The 19,821-nt window shown below is 55.7% G+C and overlaps 1 protein-coding gene across 1 annotated transcript; it reads right to left on the bottom strand.

Annotated features, from left to right (window-relative positions):
• Positions 1-1,051: 1,051 nt before the first annotated feature.
• Positions 1,052-17,154, bottom strand: LOC148654380 (DBH-like monooxygenase protein 2 homolog). The gene is made up of 13 exons (XM_088646486.1): positions 16,707-17,154; positions 14,294-14,440; positions 14,046-14,198; positions 13,502-13,585; positions 12,589-12,750; positions 11,614-11,716; positions 10,171-10,337; positions 9,709-9,800; positions 7,571-7,667; positions 5,961-6,020; positions 4,172-4,302; positions 2,937-3,045; positions 1,052-1,621 (listed from the first exon to the last, which is right to left on the bottom strand). The coding sequence occupies exons 1-13, from the start codon at positions 16,995-16,997 to the stop codon at positions 1,442-1,444; spliced, it is 1,776 nt and encodes a 591-aa protein (XP_088502612.1). The 5' UTR covers positions 16,998-17,154; the 3' UTR covers positions 1,052-1,441.
• Positions 17,155-19,821: the final 2,667 nt, after the last annotated feature.

Genomic DNA, 19,821 nt, shown 5'->3' with positions numbered 1-19,821 from the left:
TGCGCTATATTTGAGCTGAAAACCAGTGGTGGGAAATGTGATGGAGTTTGAACTGTAAGAATATGAGGAAGGTTCGGGATGAGAGAGGGTGAAGACGCCCCCCTGTCCTGACTGGAGGAGCTCACCCAGCTGTGTCTGGAGAGAAGCCAGGGTATCGGCTTCAACCACAGGGCTGGGCAGCTTGTTCCCCACCCCCACCACCCTCTGTGTACAGTAGACCCTCCTGTCCTGACTGGAGGAGCTCACCCAGCTGTGTCTGGAGAGAAGCCGGGGTATCAGCTCTCACAACAGGGCTGGGCAGCTTGTTCCCCACCCCCACCACCCTCTGTGTACAGAAGAGCCTCCTGTCCTGACTGGAGGAGCTCACCCAGCTGTGTCTGGAGAGAAGCCAGGGTATCGGCTTCAACCACAGGGCTGGGCAGCCTGTTCCCCACTCCCATCCCCCTCTGTGTACAGTAGACCCTCCTGTCCTGACTGGAGGAGCTCACCCAGCTGTGTCTGGAGAGAAGCCAGGGTATCGGCTTCAACCACAGGGCTGGGCAGCTTGTTCCCCACTCCCACCCCCCTCTGTGTACAGAAGAACCTCCTGTCCTGACTGGAGGAGCTCACCCAGCTGTGTCTGGAGACGCCAGGGTGTCGGCTTCAACCACAGGGCTGGGCAGCTTGTTCCCCACTCCCACCCCCCTCTGTGTAGAGATGTGTCTCCTATTCTCTACTTCAGTCTTGCAAGGGATAAACAAGTGATGTAAAGTATTTTACTTCAAGCGAATTGTGGGAAAGTCAGTTGACTCTGAACTGTCAGAAAATGAGTAAAGTTCATAACGACGGGGGGTCGCCACACCCCTCGAGATCGCTTGGTCACCAGTGGTTTCGGACTGAAACAAACACCCGTCCAGCTGCCCAGTCTGGTTTCCAGTTGAGCTCTTCCCAGAGGACGATCCAGGATTTCCGTCATGACACCAGAGAGTTAGAAACAGCTCCGCGTCGGACCCACCCCCTGTGCGGCTGTCTCTCAGGACACGTAATCAATAAACGACTCTGGGACTCTCGCTGGGGTGCAGGCATACTGATCAACCTGTATGATTATTCCAGAGATCAGAAAGAAATACAAACCAATCCGTGTCAGATCTCGTCCTATAACCCTGGCTACTGTTACTGTTACATAATCAATAGGACACTATGGGGGCACGCTGCGCTACTTATTGATCAAGCTATGTGATTCAGATCTGCGCCCCTGACAGAATCACTCTAACCTTACAGCCTATGACTAGCGGGGTCTCCTCTAGACAGCGCTTCTATATTCCTATTTCCACACTGGGGGGTCACACATGCAGATCCAGACGGGCGGCCCACCACCAGCTGAGACAGAACCGGCGCCGCCCCCCCCTGTTTCCGGCTCGTTCCGTTCCCAGCAGCCCGCGCCTGCAGCTCCCAGCCTGCCTCAGGGCCGGTACAGGGCGGCCAGGCCGAGGAGGCCGAGCCTGGCTGCCTGACCCCAGCGGGTGGCGCCGGGGCTGTGCCCTGTGCCTCCGGGCGCGCCGTTGGCGGCTCTGCAGCTCGCCGAGGGGGTCGCCTTCACGTCCCGGACCAGTCCCGTGGTTGTCCGGAAACTGGTGGTGTTCTGGGAAGAAAGATCCGACCTTCAGAAACAGGTCACTTACCGGACCCAGCTGGTTAGTCTGAAGAACTGGGAGCCCGCGGAGAGAGAGCAGGCAGTGGGACAGAGCAGTCCACTGGTTTAGCAGAACCTTCCCCTGTAGGGTTTCGATAGGTTCCTGCTTTTCACGCCAGATTTTCATTTCTTGCAAAAGCAAGCCTATCCCCAAGCATATCCCCTTATTTCACGCATGTTTTTGCACACAACCTGTTACCTTTATGTTGTTTTGCACACTGCCTGTTGCTGTTTTTTTGCACACTGCCTGTGGTCTCTGTCTTTCTTTTGTTATACGATTGCATTGCTGTTGTTGTTTTTCTTTGAACGACTTATCGCCCGAGAGCTCGCTAAATAGCATTTCGTCATACCATATACCTGCGTATGAGTCTACTGACCATAAACTTGAACTTGAACAGGGTCTTCTAGGAGCATAAGGGCACAAGCGTCCAGATTCAGAGACAGTTTCTTCCCCCAGGCTGTCAGGTTACTGAACTCTGCCCCTGCCGCTGGCTCCCACTGATGGGGCTTTTACCCTGTCGCTGTTCAGTGTGGATGTTCTTGGTGTCTCCCGACTGCCCTTGAATGGGAGCTGACACAGGCAGATAAGCGTCTCGTGGCGCCCGTGCAGGTGACAAACGTGTGTTTTTGCGGATTCGTTCGTCGAATGGATATGTTACCCTCCCCCCGCTGAAGCCTTAATGGAGGTGAATCGCCTGCTTGATTGGAAGATTGTGCCAGTATTTTTGTTTTTGCCCATGCGATTTTTCATGAAGGAACGCAACAGTTCAAAGGCTGCGTCCAGGGGGGTTTCAAAGCTGCAAACAGTCATATGACGGGGACACTGGACTGTAAACAGGCGCCGTCCTTCGGAGGAGACGTCAAACCGAGGTCCTGACTCTCTGTGGTCATTAACAATCCCAGGGTGCCTCTCGACAAGAGTAGGGGTGTTACCCCAGTGTCCTGGCCCAATTCCCCCCTGGCCTTTACCCCTCATGGCCTCCTAATAACCCCCCTCTCTGAACTGGCTCCATCCCTCTGCTCTCCTCCCCACTGAGAGCTGGTGTGTGGGAGAGGACTGGAGCATCATCCAGGTGGGGCTGCACACTGGTGGGGGTAGTGGGATTCCCCCTGACCTGGGAAGAGCTCTGAGTGGAGGGTCCAGAGAAGTAGTATATAAGTATCAGGGGGATTATTTATTATTGTAGGCCTGTGTACAGTTTCGAGGACAGACGCTGCCTGGTGTTGGGTCACTGAGATCAATTAACCGCAAGGGTGTGCTTACCACAGAGGAGTCGATGTATATATTCTGAGGGACGGTTTTCAGGATGTTCTGGAACTGCTCCACCGTGTTGTCGTTCCAAATCATTGTGTAGAGCTTGATGTACGCATCTCTGGAAACGACACAGGGGGTGAGAGAGTTACCAGCGTGGGAGGAAGGGGTGCCTGGACGAATAAACTGGATCGGCAGACAAACCCATCGATGACCCTGACTGAAGGTGATCGTCCTTACTGGTGGAGTCACATACAGAACCTGGGACTGCACAGCTGGGAGTGTTGGTGGCGTCAGTGGGATTGTCCTCACTGGTGCAGTGAGACAGCACCTGGGCTGTACGAGTGTGAGTGTTGGTGGTGTCGGTGGGATTGTCCTCACTGGTGTAGTGAGACAGCACCTGGGCTGTACGAGTGTGAGTGTTGGTGGTGTCGGTGGGATTGTCCTCACTGGTGTAGTGAGACAGCACCTGGGCTGTACGAGTGTGAGTGTTGGTGGCGTCGGTGGGATTGTCCTCACTGGTGTAGTGAGACAGCACCTGGGCTGTACGAGTGTGAGTGTTGGTGGCGTCGGTGGGATTGTCCTCACTGGTGTAGTGAGACAGCACCTGGGCTGTACGAGTGTGAGTGTTGGTGGCGTCGGTGGGATTGTCCTCACTGGTGTAGTGAGACAGCACCTGGGCTGTCCAAGTGTACAAGTGCTTCTTTTTCCCAGCTGTATGATGTCTGTGGATCAATGAGTTACATGCGACCCAATGAGCAAAAACGCTCAAATGTTGTCATACATTCGGGGTGAGACAATCCTGCAATGTTTAATTAAACATCCCCTGATTAAAACAACTGAAAGGCGTATTAAATCTGAAAATGAACTCTTGTTTTCCCTGGCCCAGAATCATTTGTTTTAACCTGCAAAAATAAAGACAGAGTTTCCCGTAAACCTATTGTAGCTGTAGTTCAGGTGGTAGGAGCTGCGTCAGCAGGCGTAAGCTGCAAAGGAACAAGTAAAGGTTTATTCCCTGCTGAGAAGAGAAGAAAGGAAACGTTTCGGCTTTGAAAACGCTGTGTTTCTTTCCTTCTCTTTTCAGCAGGGAATGAACCTTTACTGGTTCCTTGTTATATTGGTATTCTGTTGACTTCAATTAACCATTAAAGCTCTCCATCCAAAAGGTGGTTGGAAACAACTATGCAGCATTATACTGTAATAATAATAATAATCATCATGCTAAAAAGGTTGAAATGGTTACTTACAGAATGCTTGAAGTACCCAGGGAAACAGCCATCTGCGTAATGTCCGGCAGGCTGTTGCAGAATTTAATTTTCGTGGCTGGGGAATAATGTAGGAAGGCGATACACATCTCGTTCACAGAAGCAAGTCCCAGCTGCGGAGAAACCGGAGCGAAAAATCACCACCGAGTCATCAGCACGAATTCGCGACGAACACAGGAGGGGGGTCACGTCACCCAGGGTCCGCTGTCGGTCTGCGCGAGCTTTTGGAGGCCTCGAAGTGGCGAGAGAGCAGCACCCCTCACTGCCTGGAGGGTGGGTGCTGCTCTTTCCTCTTCCTTTCCCTTCTTTCCTCCTGCCCGGCTGTGATTTCCGACACGCTTCTGCAGCGCAACATGGGCAAGCGAAGGCTGTCTCGCATCTGGTGAACAGACAGAGGTACCCAGCGCTGGGCTGCGGCCAGAGACCAGCCTGCCCAGACCGGCCCCTGTGTTTGTAGCAATGATCAACCACAAGTTACCCCCCCAGAGGACAAAATCCAGACTGTGTGACCCTGTGCTACACTGCAACAGCTGTCACACGTTATCGGCTTCTCTTTCCCGAAGGGTCTCAGGGCAGGCGTTTTGCCATCTTTAACAGCTCTAGGAGTAACGAAGAATCAGAAAATCAGGCTTCTCCTTTTACGGGAGGAAAACCGTGCTTGTGTAAAAAAATGAATGGCTCGGAACACTTTTTTAAAAATCTTTCAACCTGCCCTATCTTTCTAATCTATGGGCAGAGAGAGTAGGGGTGGTACACACCTCCAGAGATCCGCCTAGTGCAGTTTTAGTGGTCTTTTTTGGTGCTGAAGGCACCCAGGAACATGGGTTCCAGCACTTCCACAGGGCTCGGGTAGGTGGTGTGTCTGGAGAGGGGTGCATCTTGCGCCAGGGCGGATATTCCATCTGCTGATCTGTGTGTCACAGCTCCAGGAACTGTCTGAGTGCCCAGCTGCTGTCGTACAGCCTGACAGAGGTGGGTCTCCTTTCAGGATGGCCTGCCCTGGCCCTGTTGACCGGTGTCTCTAGACCGTGTGCGCTCTGCACAGCACCGGCCTCGATCGAGAGGACAGCTCTGTCTGGAGTGGGACCGAGGTCAGGACAGGCGCTGAGATGCCAAGACCTTCACCAGGAATAAGTGCATTTCTAATAATGGATCAGATTGGGCGGAGAGGTGGCTCTGTGGCTCAGGATCTGCGCCTGTGGCTGGGAGGTTGCCGGTTCAAATCCCGCGGCCCAGCAGAGGAATCCTACTCTGTTGGGCCCCTGAGCGAGGCCCTTCACCCCAGCTGCTCCAGGGACGCCGTATAAACGGCTGACCCTGCGCTCTGACCCCCCAGCTTCTCTCTCCCTGTCTGTGTGTCTCCTGGAGAGCAGGCTGGGGTCTGAGAGAAGACACATTCCTCATGCAAGACACTGTAAAGGGTTAATAAAGTGATGTTATTATTAGAAGCAAACTGTAAAGGAAGCTTTAAGGAGTTGCCTCATTTTCCGATCGTCTGACTCTTGACGATCGTGAATCAATTCCTCCGACAGCCACACTCGTGAAAGTTGTGAAACTCTTCACCAGGGGTGGCGCATGGCAGCAATCATCTGCTGCACTTTCAGACATTTCCAGTGGATTGCTGATCCTGAGGGGTTCGCCAGCCACAGCCGTTCCAAGTGCCGAAATATTTCGTTCGTCGAAAAACGTGCCGTGACATCGAAGGGTCCACACGCCCGATCTGCTGGAATATCAGCCCTTTCTCATCGCTGACTGGAAGAGGAACACTTACAGGGGTGAGCGCTGTGCGATTCTTCGTCTCGTAGGTGCACTCCACCACAATCTCGTCTCCCTGGAGGACAGAAACCAGACACGTCAGAGAGAGACCTGGGACCGGGACAGGGACTGTCCCACTGCTTCTGCCCATCGTACATGTAAGTTTCAAATATTCTACAGTTCTAAATACTAAGCCAACAGCCAGATCACTCTGCAACTCACAACTGGCAGCCCACCCACTGGAGCCCAGCAGGTGGGAGCCTGGCCAGTACCTGGAGGGGAGACTCCTGGGAAAGCTGAGGCTGCTGCTGGGAGAGGTGTGAGTGGGGCCAGCAGGGGGCGCTCACCCTGCGGTCTGTGTGGGTCCTCATGCCCCAGTATAGTGACGGGGACACTAGACTGTAAACAGGCGCCGTCCTTCAGATGAGACGTAAAACCGAGGTCCTGACTCTCTGTGGTCATTAAGAATCCCAGGGTGTCTCTCGACAAGAGTAGGGGTGTTACCCCAGTGTCCTGGCCAAATTTCCCATTGGCCCTGACCAATCATGGCCTCCTAATAATCCCCCTCTATGAATTGGCTTCATTACTCTGCTCTCCTCCCCACTGAGAGCTGGTGTGTGGGGAGCGTTCTGGCGCACTATGGCTGCCGTCGCATCATCCAGGTGGGGCTGCACACTGGTGGGGGTGGAGGGGATCCCCATTACCTGTAAAGCGCTTTGAGTGGAGTGTCCAGAAAAGCGCTATATAAGTGTAAGCAATTATTATTATTATTATTATTATTATTATTATTATATTGTCATCGTGGGAGTTGGCAAATATTCTGTCACACGTTCTCTCCTGTATTTCTGTATCCGTATTGAAGATCTAAAGTTGCTGTTCATCTTAAGGATTTCTTTTTAAAAGGGATTTGGTTGTGGTAAAAAAAAAACTCATTTCAGGCTGCCAGCTAAACGGGTCCTGACCGTGCAGGCCAGATGACTGAAGCTATGGTCTAGATTCTAACTAGCAAAGAGGACAGGTGGCCTGTTTTCACATCCGCAGGTTCATTATGGACTTCTCAAGACTGACCGTAACCCCAAGAAAACCAGTTCGATCCTGGTGGACCACACTAAGACGCAGTATGATCCAGCAGGGAGGAGACTCAATACCCCCTCTCTCCTGTACCCACAGGGGGTGTCCTCTCTCCCACAGATGTGCCAGCTGGGCTCTGGTCCAGACTGGCACTGTCTAGCACCCTGTCCAGGCTGTAATCTATGACAGTGACTGGGTTTGCACGAAGGGATGCCTCTCTAAACGAGCTGTGGTGGGAGACTGGCCCTCGTGAGGTGAAGGGTTAATTTGTGCAGGAAACGCACCCACATCACTACCTCATGAACCGGGTTTAAGCCCGTTCCTTTCGCTGCGTGAATTTCAGAGTCGTCATCCTCACTGCTCAGGTGACTTTTTAAAAGTGCCCTATCCCAGCGCCCCACTGGGACCTGAAACGATCGTCTCTCTGCTCGCTGTGTCCGAGCGCCTGAGGATTCCAGATACAGATACAGATATACGTGTGGGAAGAGGTGGAATTCCGATCAGGGCTGGAGGGACGAGGCAGCGGGCTTTGGGCGAACGGTTTTCCCAGCTCACCACTTTCAGCGGAACGGTGCTGCCCAGGTACGAGGTCTGCTGGTTATCGAAGTTGTAGTTCTCATTCAGCCCCAGGAATCCAATCTGTTCCCCGTTCCTGAAGGGACAGCGGGCAGAGGCGAAAGCAGGTGTGGAAGAACGAGTCAGAAGGTCAGGACACTGACTGTGCTCGGGAAAGGTTTTCTGTTCGCACCTAAGACCACTGTCCACTTACTGTAGGTGCAAACTAAAGCCTGTGATTCTTCACACCCATTCAACCAGAGAGAAATGAAACAGATTGCAGGATGCCAAACGGCATCTTCCTGTCCTGGTTGTTTGACTTCTGAAACTGCCCCTTTCCCTGTATGTTCCTTTGATATGTTAAAGACCCTGGAGTGAGTGTGTGTGTGTCCTGTGATGGACTGGCCCTGGTGTGAGTGTGTGTGTGTGTGTGTGTGTGTGTGTGTGTGTGTCCTGTGATGGACTGGCCCTGGTGTGAGTGTGTGTGTGTGTGTGTGTCCTGTGATGGACTGGCCCTGGTGTGAGTGTGTGTGTGTGTGTGTGTGTGTGTGTGTGTGTGTGTGTGTGTGTGTGTGTGTGTGTGTGTGTGTGTGTGTCTGTGTGTGTGTGTCCTGTGATGGACTGGCCCTGGTGTGAGTGTGTGTGTGTGTGTCCTGTGATGGACTGGCCCTGGTGTGAGTGTGTGTGTGTCCTGTGATGGACTGGCCCTGGTGTGAGTGTGTGTGTGTGTGTCCTGTGATGGACTGGCTCTGGTGTGTGCGTGTGTGTGTGTGTCCTGTGATGGACTGGCCCTGGTGTGAGTGTGAGTGAGTGTGTGTGTGTGTCTGTGTGTGTGTGTCCTGTGATGGACTGGCCCTGGTGTGAGTGTGTGTGTGTGTGTGTGTGTGTGTGTGTGTGTGTGTGTGTGTGTGTCCTGTGATGGACTGGCCCTGGTGTGAGTGTCTGTGTGTGTCTGTGTGTGTGTGTCCTGTGATGGACTGGCCCTGTTGTGTGTGTGTGTGTGTGTGTGTGTGTGTGTGTGTGTGAGTGTGTGTGTGTGTGTGTGTGTGTGTGTGTGTGTGTGTGTGTGTGTGTGTGTGTGTGTGTCCTGTCCAGTCCAGTATGTATAAAAAGGAAACTATAACTTCAGTCCAGTGAGCATGTCTTGAGTGTGAGGGGAAACCCTATCTCTGTGATGTGCTCCCCTTCAGCTGATTGTATTACAGATCTCTGTTTGACAATCTCCTAACCTGAGTGAAGACTGGGTTTTCCTCGACACGGGCAAGAAACGTCTAGATCTGTTCCTTTCACTCCAATAATTTGACACCAACTGGACTTCAGGGGCTCTGCTGGTGAAATCTGGTCCGTCTGGTGAAAATTCACCTCCTGACAGTCAGACGTTTCCCCCTGCATCCCCCACCCCAGGGAGAATACATCTCTCTGCCCCGAGGAGCTACTGCTGAGGGTTAACCTTTAACCTTTCAGACACCATCAAGGCAGGGGAACGAGACACGAAACGCTGACGAACAGAGCCTGCATCACCTGTTCCAGATCGGTTAATCGTCGGAAGATTGGTTTTCCTTGGAGCTGCTGCACTGACAGGTCATTACAGTCCCAAGTTTCTCATCTTCTAACCTTTCCCACTGTACAGCAGCCTGACTGGGAACAAGTTACTGCTCTAACTGGGGTTTAGATTAACAGGAGGAGCTGAGGAGCGATTGCCTAGGTTTAACACTATCAGCTCACTGCCTGGCTTTCAGACAGGGGTCTTCATCATACATGAACAAGTGCAGTATATGTGCATGGATGCAATATATTTCAAACTAAACAAAGCTTATTCTTAATAAAACAGCAAAATAAGACGGGAAGTGTCGATAGACAGAGCATGCATCATCTGTTCACCGTGACACTTGTTTTCCAAAGTCCAGCAGCTCGTTTGGAGACATCAGAACTGTCTGTGACGGTGGCCGCGCCCTGAACCCACACACACCCTCCTCTCCTTTCACCACACACGAATCCAAACTTCAGAGCCGGGCTCAGACATCGGGCTTACCAGACTGCTGTTTGTTTTTAACTGTCTAAGCGCTCAGAGTTTGCATCGTCTGCCCCGAATCTGTTCACTCTTCCTGTGTGGTCTTCGTGAGTTCCTCCCTTCTTACCTGAAGTGACCGACCCTGACCTTTCGCCCGGCGAGGTGAGTGTGGAGCAGCACGGCGTAGACGTTGAGGTCCGCCACAGGGCCAGAGAGGACCTGCACACGGGGGGACACGAGGGGGGGACCGTCAGCCATCGGCAGGGCGGACCCTCAATTAACCAATTAAAGAGGCTGTCGCCCTGTTCTGCTGTGGGATTGGCTGGCACGCTGGGCTCTCCTGTCCTAGGAAGATGCCCCCCAGTTTAACGTCACGTCAGCCGTGCTGAGTGGAGGGTGGACGTCCTGGACTCCTGCTGGGAGGGATTGCAGGTTCAAATCCCAGGCGTGGCACAGCGCGCGCTGTGCCCCTCGGTAGTGTACAGCTGCTAATCTGCAGGAACGCTACGCCGGGGTCTAGGGCTGTTTTTCCCTGTGATCCCGGCTTGACCCAAGAACCAGGAATATGTCCCGCGGGAGACGCACTTACGTCCGAGAAAGAGGCGGTTTTGCAGACGGCGTAGCTGCGAAACGCCGTGGCGTTCGGGGGGATGACGTAGGCCTCGTTCACCGCGAGCCCGACGCTCAGGACCCCGGCGTCCTGCTGGCGCAGCTCGGGGGTGTAGTGGAAGCGCAGGCCGGAGTCGTCCACGCGACCTGGGAGACCAGGTGGGAGTTACTGGTCTGCTCCTGCGCTCGGCCAGCGCCAGCTTCACCGCCCAGGAACTGGGCAGTGAGGATGACGATGATGTTTCTGTTACACCTGGGGGTGCAGAGGTGTCCCCCCCCTTGGGACTAGAGCAGATTCCCAGTGGAGGGGGTGTGTCACTCTCTCCTTCATCCTGTTAACCTCATTGACAACACGATGCTTGTGCAGCTCGTCTACGCTAATTGGCCTGGGGTGCTGTCTGTGTGGAGTCTGCATGTTCTCCTCGTGTTCATGTGGTTTTCCTCTGGGTGCTCCAGTTTCCACCCACAGTCTAAAGACATGCTGGTGGGCTAACTGGTGTGTGTGTGTCTGTGTGTCTTTGTGAGTGTGTGTGCCTCTGTGTGTCCTGTGATGGACTGGCCCTGGTGTGGGTGTCTGTGTGTGTGTGTCCTGAGATGGACTGGCCCTGGTGTGAGTGTGTGTGTGTCTGTGTGTGTCCTGTGATGGACTGGCCCTGGTGTGAGTGTGTGTGTGTCCTGTTATGCACAGACCCTGGTGAGTGTGTGTCCTGTGATGGACTGGCACTGGTGTGTGTGAGTGTGTGTGTGTGTGTCCTGTGATGGACTGGCGCTGGTGTGAGTGTGTGTGTGTGTGTGTCCTGTGATGGACTGGCCCTGGTGTGAGTGTGTGTGTGTGTGTGTGTGTGTGTGTGTGTGTGTGTGTGTGTGTGTGTGTGTGTGTGTGTGTGTGTGTGTGTGTCCTGTGATGCACAGACCCTGGTGTGTGTGTGTGTCCTGTGATGGACTGGCCCTGGTGTGAGTGTGAGTGTGTGTGTGTGTCCTGTGATGGACAGACCCTGGTGTGACTGTGAGTGTGTGTGTGTGTGTCCTGTGAAGGACAGACCCTGGTGTGAGTGTGTATGTGTGTGTCCTGTGATGGACAGACCCTGGTGTGAGTGTGAGTGTGTGTGTCCTGTGATGGACTGGCCCTGGTGTGAGTGTGTATGTGTGTGTCCTGTGATGGACTGGCCCTGGTGTGTCTGTGTGTGTGTGTGTGTGTGTGTGTGTGTGTGTGTGTGTCCTGTGATGGACTGGCCCTGGTGTGAGTGTGTGTGTGAGTGTGTGTGTGTGTGTGTGTGTGTGTGTGTGTGTGTGTGTGTGTCCTGTGATGGACTGGCCCTGGTGTGAGTGTGAGTGTGTGTGTGTGTCCTGTGATGGACAGACCCTGGTGTGAGTGTATGTCTGTGTGTGGTCACAGCGACACCTCCTGAGCCCGCGGGGTCACCTGACTGCTGGGAGGGGTTGTTGTAGTGTATCTCCAGCCTGTAGAACGGCACGTCTCCGGCCCCCCCCACCGGCATGCCGGCGTTCGGCGGGAGATCGAACGCCTGGGGGGAGGAGAGAGAAATCTGTCAGCTGCGGCGGGATCTCCTCTCCTCAGAGAGACGCCTGGCTCTGGGCTCAGCCAGCAGGAGCCCCTCCTGAGCCCTGCAGGGTCCGGCTGACGCTTCCTCTGCGGCTTCTCATGGAAGCTGCTCTCGGTGCTAACAACCAAAACTACAGCTATTATTATTATTATTATTATTATTATTATTATTATTATTATTATTATTATTATTATTATTCACTTATACAGCCCCTGTCTGGACCCTCCACTACGAGCTCTTCCCAGGTCAGGGGGAATCCCACTGCCCCCACCAGTGTGCAGCCCCACCTGGATGATGCTCCAGTCCTCTCACACACACCAGCTCTCAGTGGGGAGGAGAGCAGAGGGATGGAGCCAGTTCAGAGAGGGGGGTTATTAGGAGGCCATGAGGGGTAAAGGCCAGGGGGGGAATTGGGCCAGGACACTGGGGTAACACCCCTACTCTTGTCGAGAGACACCCCTGGGATTGTTAATGACCACAGAGAGTCAGGACCCCGGTTTGACGTCTCATCTGAAGGACGGCGCCTGTTTACAGTCTAGTGTCCCCGTCACTATACTGGGGCATGAGGACCCACAAGGACCTGTTGGACAGCAGAGACCGGGTACGATCGGCAGTAACGTTCCGCAGAACCTGGAGACCTCTTTGCTGGGAGCTGGAAGTTCAGCACGGCCGCCGACGGCATTTTCAACTCCAGAGAAATACCGTCTGCCCCCCCCCGCCTCGGGCTCTCTGTCACCTGGTGGTTACTCTCAGGCAGGGTTTTTTAATCGAATCCGCCCCCCCCTGCAGACGGCGGCTTGGCCCGTCCCGCGAGATAGCTCGTCCGCGCTCACCTCTCCTCCGATCGCCCATGCGGCCAGCACCTCGAAGCACTGGATGAACGCCATGTAGTCCCGAGTGTAGCACTCCCCCTCCAGCGTGGCGTTGACCTCGGACGAGCAACGGTACAGAAGCACGTGGTGGACCAGGTCCAGGTTCTGGAGCAGGGGCTCGATCTGGGAGGGGGAGAGAGAGAGAGAGAGAGAGAGAGAGAGAGAGAGAGAGACGGACCGGCCTGTGAGGAAGAGCAGGCCCTCGGAGAGGCAGCACCCTGTCTGCTTCTGGGTGGGGCACCACGGTGTCACGGACGTCCAGAGGGATGAACCATGGGGAGCAGGAGAGCGGAAAAAGACCCAGTTGCGTAGTGCCGAGACGGGAAAAAGGCCCGGGCTCGTCAGCGCAAAGGGTTCAGGAATGCCGTAGAGAAACCTGTGCCCTCGGGGAGTGGACGTGGGGCGCCCTGGTGCTAGGCGGGTCTCAGGACACCCGAACGTCAACGCTGAGCGAGGGCAGAGTGCAAGACCCGGAAATATAGAGCCCCAGGGAGAGAGAGGGGCCGCAGACCGGAAACTAGGGACAGGACAGAGAAGGAGCGCCCTCTGGCTGCAGAGGGCGTGACACACGGGGGGGCTGGGGCGCTGCAGGGGTGACAGTGTCCCACTGACATCGCTGGGACTCGGACCCCGTGAGCGCAGAGCTCGGCCTGCGCTCAGGTGAGAAACTCCGGAACCCGGTTTCCCACCAGAACACAGGTAAGCCCGAAACCTAGACGCAGAGGGTGAGACGAGGGTTCGACCCCCTTTCACTTCAGACGGCGACCAACGTCAGACAGGGACAGAACAGCCCGGAGACCGCACCCCCCTGAGAGACACACGGCACCCCCCCCAGCAATCATACCAGAGGGAAAGAGCCCCCCGACTCACTGACCCGATAGATGTGGTTCTTTCCTCCGAAGCTGGGGAATCGGACAATCCTGCAGTGGTAGTACGTGCCCAGTGCTGGGACTGTGAACTGGAGATGAGAGAGAAGGATCAGGAAGATGGGGGGGTATGACGTCACCCAGCCCCCCACAACAGCACCAAGAGCTGAGGGACCCCCCTCTTTCGGATTCACGCATCCTGTGGACCCCCCAGATTCTACCGGTGAAGCCCGGAGACGATCGCTCCGACAGGAGCAGAGAGCTTCCAGGAAACAGGCTTCTACCAGTTGGACCCCGACTCCCTTGGGAAGGAGAGATCGAGACCCGCGAGTCAACAGCTGCGTCCGGAAAGGCATGCTGGGAAGCGCCGGGAAAACCCGGCCCGGGCGAGCGGTCCGGACGGCCGCGGATCGGCCCCAGGAGTGAGCCGCTCGGGGGGAGGAGAGGAGCGCCGCGAGAGTTAGACCAGGAGACGCGCGGGAGGGAGGGAGGGGGGGGTCCCCCGCGAGAGGCGGAGTGTGGCCGCGCCCCCACCCCGGCCCCGACACTCACGTTCCCGGCTGTGACGTCGAAGTGGCTGCTGTTGGCCGGGGAGGAGCGGGGTGAGTGGGCCAGCAGATTGATCTCCTTCGTCCCCCTGTGGCCGCCGTGGTACGACACCTCATCGCTCAGCCCGTAGGCGTAGATCACCTTGACCGGCCCGGCCTGCGGGACAAACGCCGTGGGTGTCAGGCGCCGAGCCGCCCCTCCTCCCGGACTCCGGACCGGACTGGACCGGGGCAGGGGGGCGGCCCGCTCACCGTGATGCCGAAGTCCCTGCTGTCGCAGCTCAGGATCCGCCTCCTGAACCTCATGACGGTCCGGCCCTCGGACTCGGTCAGGGCCAGCAGGGTGTAGTCCTGCTGAGGGTCCTCCGTGGGGAGCTCATTCCCAGCGGAATAGCGATCCTGCCGGGAGAGCGACAGGACCGAACAGGAAGTCAGGTACAGTTCACGGCTGATGTCTGCTTTAAGGGGGGAGGGGAGACGGAGTCTCAGTTTCTCAGACCACTGATAATAATAATAATAATAATAATTGCTTACACTTATATAGCGCTTTTCTGGACACTCCACTCAAAGTGCTTTACAGGTAATGGGGATCCCCTCCACCCCCACCAGTGTGCAGCCCCCCCTGGATGATGTGACGGCAGCCATAGTGCGCCAGAACGCTCCCCACACACCAGCTCTCAGTGGGGAGGAGAACAGAGTAATGAAGCCAATTCATAGAGGGGGATTATTAGGAGGCCATGATTGGTAAGGGCCAATGGGAAATTTACAGGTCAGGGGGATCCCACTACCCCCACCAGTGTGCAGCCCCCCCTGGATGATGCTCCAGTCCTCTCCCACACACCAGCTCTCAGTGGGGAGGAGGGCAGAGTGATGAAGCCAATTCATAGAGCCAATTCAATCCGTGATTAAATCTTAAATTCATCGACTGCGCGGTATCGTGAGATTTGTGGACGTCCTGTAAGTCTCCATGTTGTGAGAAAGCCCTGGTCTCTCCACTGGCCAGAGGGGGGAGTTAGTGAGAACTGCGAGGTGAGGCGGCCCTTCCTGCTCACTAGTCCCTGTACTGGCTGAGGCGCTGTGATGGACGAGTGGACAAGGACAGGCTGTGCAGCGGACGTGTCGCCGCAGGAGTGTTCCCAGGTGACCTGCAGGCAGAGTTAACGAGCAGTACGTGTCAGTGAGGCCGCCTGGCGGTGGAGAGCGATACTTCTGCTGGAGGAGAAGAGCCGATTCACAGGCCTGCTTGTCCACAGAGTCACAGGCCCGCCTCACCCCACCGGAGCTCTCGTTGGCCTGGTTCTGGATCGCAGAGCCCGGCGCGGCGCGGACCTGGAAATGTCCTCTATTCTGTGCTGTAAATTGGGGGGGTTTTACACGTTACTGTGGTACATCTGACTTTCACTGCGGTCCGAAATGCGCTCGTCATCAACGCCGATTCTTTCCGATGCTGGAATGGAGAAATAGCTCTGCGGGCCGCCTTTCACACACAATCAATTCGTGGAGAAAACACCGATTGTCGCCTGCTACTTCTTACTTGATGGAATTGCTATTTCTTCTCGAGACAATCGCGTTTTCTGAGATGAAGAAGTGTGACCTTTTTACTGAACTAGTGGTTTTCACCTGTGCTTTAAGCTCGAAGGCTATATAGTTACTGTATAACCCAGTTGTTCCTTCGGCTGTGTTCCGCTGGGCTTTCATTTTCTCAGTGAAGGTACCATGCGTTTTACAACATGGGTTTTCCCCTTCCGTAGGTCACAGCGACCCACTGCTCCTGAAAGGGATTGTCCACCACCTGGCTGGGCTGGGTTTCCAGGTTTCTGTTGTCGTTTTCTCCCCTGGCAGGAGAGAGAAACCCAGGCCCCTACAATGGAAGGGGGTCGGTTCAGTGAGATCGCGTTTCGTCGTTTCGCTGTCCAGGAAGTCTTCCTGCGAAACCGCAGGCCCAGAGCTGCCGGAGAACTGCTGGAGCAGGAGACTGAGGGGAGGACAGCCACACCAGCGCTCAGAGCCCCGCGGGGACGCACGTCGGCATCGGACAGTGGCTCCAAGCCCCGCCATCGTGCGCTGCCTCGGTACGCCCTCCTTCCTCCTTTCTCACGCTCTTAGGCTTCCGCAAGTCTTTTGGAAGCTGAGCTTCTGGAGTAACGGCTGTGGATTTCTTTAGCGCATTTGTGCGAAGGGACGCCAGTCCATCACAGCACACACACGCACACACACACACACACACACACACACACACACACACACACACACACACACACACACACCAGGGCCAGTCCATCACAGGACACACACACACGCACACACACACACACACACACACGCACCAGGGCCAGTCCATCACAGCGTACACACACACACACACAAACACACCAGGGCCAGTCCATCACAGCGTACACACACACACAAACACACCAGGGCCAGTCCATCACAGGACACACACACACACTCACACCAGGGCCAGTCCATCACAGCGTATGGAGATCCTGTGTGTGTGTGTGTTGTGTCTGTCTGCTCTGTGCTCTGGTCAGAAAGAGCTGCTCTCTACCTCCTGCCTGAAGCACAGACCTGCTGACACCCCCTGTGCTGATTGTGTTGTGTTGTGTTGTGTTGTGTCGTGTCGTGTCGTGTCGTGTCCCGAGAGGACCGGTTCCGGGCGGGTTACCGAGAAGTACCAGCGGCCGTCCGGGAGCGCCCCCCCGATCACGAGGTCGGCCCCCACCATGTCTCCGCGGGGGCTGAAGCCCAGGCCGGCCCAGCCGCTGGTGTTGACGGCCAGCTCCAGGGTCAGCAGCTCCCGGGCTGGGTCGAAGCCCCAGCTCAGCACGGCGGCGCCGGCGCCGTCCAGCCGCTCGGAGAAGGGCAGCGCCGGGTCGCCCTGCGCCCGCGGGCCGGGGGGCAGCAGGAGCAGCAGGAGCAGCAGCAGGAGCAGGAGCAGGAGGCGAGGAGGGGCCATGCTGGTGCTGCGCGTGAGGGAGTGTGTGTGTGTGTGCGGCGCCGGGCTGCCTCCTCCTTATATAGCGGCCAGCGCGGGCGAGCCGAGCCGCCGAGGGCACAGCCTCCGGGACAGGCGTGGCGCGTGGGCACCCTCCCCTGGAGTGGAAATCCCCACCCCCACCACCCTTTGTGTAAAGAAGCCCCTCCTGTCCTGACTGGAGGAGCTCACCCAGCTGTGTCTGGAGAGAAGCCAGGGTATCGGCTTCAACCAGAGGGCTGGGAAGCTTGTTCCCCACCCCCACCACCCTCTGTGTACAGAAGAGCCTCCTGTCCTGACTGGAGGAGCTCACCCAGCTGTGTCTGGAGAGAAGCCAGGGTATCGGCTTCAACCACAGGGCTGGGCAGCTTGTTCCCCACCCCCACCACCCTCTGTGTAAAGAAGAGCCCCCCCTGTCCTGACTGGAGGAGCTCACCCAGCTCACCTTGTGTTGTTGAAGCCGATACCCTGGCTTCTCCCCAGACAGCCAGACCCTGGCAGCTTGTTCCCCACCCCCACCACCCTCTGTGTACAGAAGAGCCTCCTGTCCTGACTGGAGGAGCTCACCCAGCTGGGTCTGGAGAGAAACTAGGGTACCAGCTTCAACAACACAGCGGGGCAGCTTGTTCCCCACCCCCACCACTCTCTGTGCTCTGTGCAAGTTGAAGCCCAGTAATACCCAGTAATAGCTGGATGAGATCTTATTGGGGTTCTGTCCTCGTCCCTACTTGAAGGGATGTGAGTGTTTTCCGGGGTGCAGGGGAGTTCTGAAGGGTCTAGCAGTGACTCCACTGTTTCCCTGGGGTCGGCTGTTGATTTGACATTGCAGTGGCAGGAGCCCAAAGCCCCACCTCTCTGTCCGTGGGAATGCTGTGTCACCTGGGTCTCGGCTGTGTAATTGAAGGCGGATCTGTGTTTCTCCTGGGTTTCTGTTGTTGGCAACAGTCTCCCTGCTCCTCAGAGGCCCCAAGGGGCCGACCACAGCCCCGGGCTCAGATGTCACCCCGGCCTGCGTGAGGCCCAGATCTCCCCGCAGTGAGACCCTTCTCGCCTGGAGCCTCCTGTCTGACGCGGCTCTTCGGGGGCCTGTGGTCGCAGAGATCGGCCCGCTGTCCATCTGTAAAGCCAGCCTGCAGCCAGATCGCCCTGCAGCTCCCAGCTCACACACCCCACTGGAGCCCAGCAGGTGGGAGCCTGGCCAGTACCTGGAGGGGAGACTCCTGGGAAAGCTGAGGCTGCTGCTGGGAGAGGTGTGAGTGGGGGCCAGCAGGGGGCGCTCACCCTGTGGTCTGTGTGGGTCCTCATGCCCCAGTATAGTGACGGGGACACTAGACTGTAAACAGTCCTTCAGATGAGACGTCAAACCGTGGTCCTGACTCTCTGTGGTCATTAACAATCCCAGGGTGTCTCTCGACAAGAGTAGGGGTGTTACCCCAGTGTCCTGGCCAAATTCCCCCCCTGGCCTTTACCCCTCATGGCCTCCTAATAACCCCCCTCTCTGAACTGGCTCCATCCCTCTGCCCTCCTCCCCACTGAGAGCTGGTGTGTGTGAGAGGACTGGAGCATCATCCAGGTGGGGCTGCACACTGGTGGGGGTGGAGGGGATCCCCATTACCTGTAAAGCGCTTTGAGTGGAGGGTCCAGAAAAGCACTATATAAGTGTAAGCAATTATTATTATTATTAATTAGAAATGTTCAGTCAGCCCGTTTCTAGAGCTCCGAGGGAGAGAGGGGAAATAGTTTCAGCCCTCTGAGCTGAGGGAGTCGAGGCCGTGCAGCTCAGAGGGGTCTTCAGCTGGGACGCTGGGGTCAGACCCATCAGTCTTGAGAAGAGCCGTGGGATCTCTGGTGACACAGAAGGCAGGATCTTGGTTTAATGGCTGAGTTGAAGGAGGGGGCTTCCTGAAATGACAGTGTCCCCTCTCGCTGCACTGGGGCAAAGGCACAGACGTTCTTGGTCAGAAGGGAGAGCGCCCCCTACTGGTACGCCAGCACCCGTTACAATACTAATCTGATCTTTCTGGGTCCTTCATCCCAGATCTGACCTGTCCCAATCTTGCATAGAAATCCTGAGACCAGACAGGTGTTTTTCCTTTTCCTGGGATTACAGTAGATGACCTGACTACTGCTGTCCTGCAGTGTGTCTGTGTGCTGTAGCCACCTCTTCACACTAACGAGCCCAGAGTATTAATCACTGTACTGCTGTCCTGCAGCGTGTCTGTGTGCTGTAGACACCTCTTCACACTAACGAGCCCAGAGTATTAATCACTGTACTGCTGTCCTGCAGTGTGTCTGTGTGCTGTAGACACGTCCTCACACTCACAAGCCCAGAGTATTAATCACTGTACTGCTGTCCTGCAGTGTGTCTGTGTGCTGTAGACACGTCTTCACACTAACGAGCCCAGAGTATTAATCACTGTACTGCTGTCCTGCAGCGTGTCTGTGTGCTGTAGACACCTCTTCACACTAGCGAGCCCAGAGTATTAATCACTGTACTGCTGTCCTGCAGTGTGTCTGTGTGCTGTAGACACGTCCTCACACTCACAAGCCCAGAGTATTAATCACTGTACTGCTGTCCTGCAGCCTGTCTGTGTGCTGTAGACACCTCTTCACACTAGCGAGCCCAGAGTATTAATCACTGTACTGCTGTCCTGCAGCGTGTCTGTGTGCTGTAGACACCTCTTCACACTAACGAGCCCAGAGTATCAATCACTGTACTGCTGCCCTGCAGCGTGTCTGTGTGCTGTAGACACCTCTTCACACTAACGAGCCCAGAGTATTAATCACTGTACTGCTGTCCTGCAGC

The sequence above is a fragment of the Lepisosteus platostomus genome, chromosome 9, assembly GCF_059453375.1.
Source record: "Lepisosteus platostomus isolate fLepPlt1 chromosome 9, fLepPlt1.hap1, whole genome shotgun sequence".
NCBI classification, from domain to species: Eukaryota; Metazoa; Chordata; class Actinopteri; order Semionotiformes; family Lepisosteidae; genus Lepisosteus; species Lepisosteus platostomus.
Note: the sequence above shows the minus strand (reverse complement) of the source record. Positions and strands in the feature narration are given on the sequence as shown.